The sequence below is a fragment of the Otolemur garnettii genome, unplaced genomic scaffold (assembly GCF_000181295.1).
Source record: "Otolemur garnettii isolate 467f Iridium unplaced genomic scaffold, OtoGar3 scaffold00069, whole genome shotgun sequence".
Classification (NCBI taxonomy): domain Eukaryota; kingdom Metazoa; phylum Chordata; class Mammalia; order Primates; family Galagidae; genus Otolemur; species Otolemur garnettii.
The window spans coordinates 4,580,217-4,584,066 of record NW_003852464.1 but is presented as its reverse complement, the minus strand read 5'-3'; the positions used below and the strand labels follow the sequence as shown (position 1 = coordinate 4,584,066).

At 41.4% G+C, this 3,850-nt stretch overlaps 1 protein-coding gene across 1 annotated transcript in view; it reads left to right on the top strand.

The window, feature by feature from the left end:
* Positions 1-3,850, top strand: part of ADGRA3 (adhesion G protein-coupled receptor A3) — a gene marked incomplete at its 5' end in the record, with an annotated part of 107,839 nt that overhangs the window by 98,767 nt on the left and 5,222 nt on the right. The window contains one exon of the mRNA XM_023515341.1: positions 3,265-3,410. Coding sequence (XP_023371109.1) covers positions 3,265-3,410 — 146 coding nt within the window. The remainder of the gene's footprint in view (positions 1-3,264; positions 3,411-3,850) is intronic.

Sequence of the window (3,850 nt, the reverse complement as noted above, 5' to 3'; positions counted from 1 at the left end):
AGACTGGACACTGCACTGACCACCTCCTTAAGTCGACCTAATTTTTATAGACTGGACACTCACCACGTGTACGTATCAGTACAGTAGGCCTCGTTCCTTACGTTGACCACCTCTGCATGATGACCAGTTTGTTAACAGTACCTTGGGGGTCAACTCACAGAAAGTCTACTGTATTTACTAAATTTTCATATGTATCTATCATTTATTTGGGAGAAGACGTGATAGTAAGGTTGTATGTCATGTAGACCAAGGGTCAGATGGAGAATAGGAAATATTATATTTCAAAAATTAGGAAAACCTTTTCGACTAGATTTTAATCCCTCCCTTTTTAATTTTTTTTACATTTGTAGATGATTTAATACATATCCTCATAAGAAAAAAAATTCAATCAATTGGTTTTAGATTTTTTTTTTAATATAAATGTCTTAACACAATAACTAAGAAAATGACATGAAGGCTGTGTTAACCAGTTTGATGAAAATATTTCAAATTGTATACAAAACATTACAAATTGTATATAAAACAACACACTGTACCTCATGACTATATTAATGTACACAGCTATTTTTTTTTTAAGAATATTTAGTGATTTGCTTGTGTGACTGCATTACCAGATGTCATCAGACTTCTGAAATTCCACTATTCCACTATTTTTTTTTTTTTGCAAATTTTGGCTGGGGCTGGGTTTGAACCCACCACCTCCTACTCCTTTGAGCCACAGGTACCACCTTGAAATTCAATTCCACTATTGTTAAGAAAATCATTTAACTGGAAGGCTTCAGTGAATGAACCCTTCTCTGGAATTTAGAAATGCCACAGAAAATACTTCAAGCCTTAAACATGGGGGATTCCCTCCCTCAATCTAACACCACCTGTGTTGAAAATACTTTTAACCTATATTTTTAACTTACGTAATTTAAAGCTGTGTTTCATTCTCCGGACCTTTGGATAGAGACAGCTCCAGCAGTAGGAGAGTTAACCCTTCTGAGTCAGTATTCAGTGATTTGTCTTGAATTTATTGGTTTCTATGCACCAAATTCACTTAGACTATTTTTACTTACAGTCTTTGGTTTGACTTCAGATAGCATGAAGGGTTATTTTATGCTTTTTGTTCCACTTCTATCTATAAATTCTGCTTTCACAGTGCCGTCAGCAAAACTAATGAGGACCAAGAAGCCACTTTTCTCTTTAAGAAGAAGAAAACTTCTGAATTTTCTAATTCGACCAAGCTGCACCCACCCTCCCAGCACCTCTGGGGTCATTGCTGGGTTTACGTGAACAGTGACTGAGCCAGTTTTTCCCCTGTAAAAAAAGCCTAGACTTTCAAGTCACCAAGTTTTAGCTACAGATTGGTTTTTATTGAAATAAACTCTGGGGCCGGGTACAGCGGCTTATGCCCCTAATTCCAGCACTCTGAGAGGTTGAGGCAGGTGGATTGCTTGAGCTCGGAAGTTCAAGACCAGGCTGAGCAAGAGTGAGACCCCATCTCTACAAAAAATAGAAAATTTATCCAGACATCGTGGTAGGTGCCTGTAGTCCCAGCTACTCGGGAGACTGAGGCAAGAGAATCACTTAAGCCCAAGAGTTTGAGATTGCTGTGAGCTATGATCCTATAGCACTTGAGCCTGGGCAACAGAGTGAGACTATGTCTCAAAAAAAAAAAAAAAAAAAAGAGAGAAAATTAGTCTTGTAATTATAATATAAAAAGAAATTATCAAAGAGTATATAATAAGCTCAGTGAGCTGGATTATGTCCTTGGTGCTCCAGTGACAGATGGCATTTATTTCTCCTAAAAGAAGTTTTATTTTATTTATTTACTTTTTTGAGACAGAGCCTCAAGCTATCACCTTGGGTAGAGTGCAGTGGCGTCACAGCTCACAGCAACCTCCAACTCCTGGGTGTAAGCGATTCTCTTGCCTCAGCCTCCAGAGTACTGGGACTACAGGCGCCTCCCACAACGCCCGGCTATTTTTTGCTCGCAGTTGTCATTGTTTGGCAGGCCTGGGCCAGATTCGAACACACTAGCTCTGGTGTATGCGGCTGGTGCCTTAGTGGCTTGAGCTACAGGCGCCACCCCTAAAATAAATTTTAAACCTTTCTTTCCCCTCTCCTGTCTTCTTCTAGAAGAAGATCCTCACCTAGAGTTGAATCAAACATAGGTCAGATGATGAGCATGCCACTGTCATCCATGTGAAAAGAAGCTTAGTTGATATTATCATTTGTAAATTACAGATCACAGTCATTTATTGAGCACCTATTACGTCCCAGCTGTTGTGCTCAGGCAATCCCTACAACTCCCCTAGAGGTGACCCTTGATAATCCTCCCATTATTAAATTGAGGAAAGTGAGTCTCAGGGAGGTCCCATTATTTCCTCAAGGCCATAGTCCTAATAAGAAGTAACACCCAACAATAATATAGATACCTCTGCTAATTGCTTATGTAGACATCTTCACGTTGTGAATTGTTCTTGGTTCTCCAGTGAGGAAACCAGCACTTAGTCTGTTATGTGACTTTGTTCACCACCGGCGAGAGATGGAGACCAGTCTTAAAACCAAGCAACATTTGATCCTTGAGTTCACACACACCTTTTAGCTGTCAACGTATTCAACTGCTCTTGTGCTGCTGTAGAACGTGGCGGCTCGGACTCAGAACTCGGGTCTCTTGCTCCGGAACCTACTTGCCGTCTGCTTCCCTCTGCTGCTTCCCTTGTCCTCTCTGTGCCACCTTAAAATGGGGCTCTGTAGCGTTTCATCTGTGAGAAATGCTCCTCGGGTTTGATGGTGTTCGGAAACCAGGTCTTGCTGTATTAAGGGTCATCTTGGGTGTAAGTGGTGGTCTATGGCTTTCCTGGAGCCAGCTGTTGGTTTGTGTACTGGAGGAATGGAATCTGGATGCCTCGCCACAGTGCTGGGTTTCATTAGCTGGCTGAGTAGTTGGTCCTCTGTACTGCTTTGTTTTTTGTTTGTTTTGAGACAGGCTCTGTTGCCCAGGGTAGAGTGCTGTGGCATCATAGCTCACAGCAGCCTCAAACTCCTGGGCACAAATAATCCTCTCGTCCAAGTAACTAGAACTACAGGCACCAAATGCCTGGCTAGTTTTTCTGTTTCTAGTAGAAACAGGTCTTGCTCTTGCTCAGGCTGATCTGGAACTCCTGAACTCAGGTCATCCTTGAATCAGACTTTTAAAAGTTACCTACCCATCTTTTTGAGAAACCTCAGTGGGGACAGTCTTTTAGTTTACATATTCTCTGATCTTCCTTGCAGGTTGGGATAATCCTTCATTATTCCACCCTTGCCACAGTGCTGTGGGTGGGAGTGACAGCTCGCAACATCTATAAACAAGTCACTAAGAAAACCAAGAGGTGTCAGGACCCCGAGGAACCACCACCTCCACCAAGACCGATGCTCAGGTACCTAATATCTCAGCTGTACACGTATTGTCTTCAATCTTAATTGAATCATTTGTTTTAGTTGAAGCATAGTCACACGAGATAACCAAAAATTGCTGAGTCAGTTTGGGGGAATTGAAAGCATGAACTTGTAAATCGGACTGCCTGGTTTTGAATGTGGGTCGTGCCATCCTGCACATCCTCTGTCAACTCCCACCCCCTGTCTGAGTCTTCCTTACTCACTTCCAAAGTGAGGCGGGTTCTACTCAGAGAGTTGTTGGAATAAATAAATGTGCTAGTGTGCAAAGCATTTAAGATGATACTACTCCGTGAGAATGTCATCTGTTTGTATTTTCTTGAGGTCATATGTCATAGATTTTAATTTACTCAAGTCTATATCCATTTAATTATTCGAGACAAAGAACCAAACAATGTAGACTATGTCATTCAGATCCGTTAGA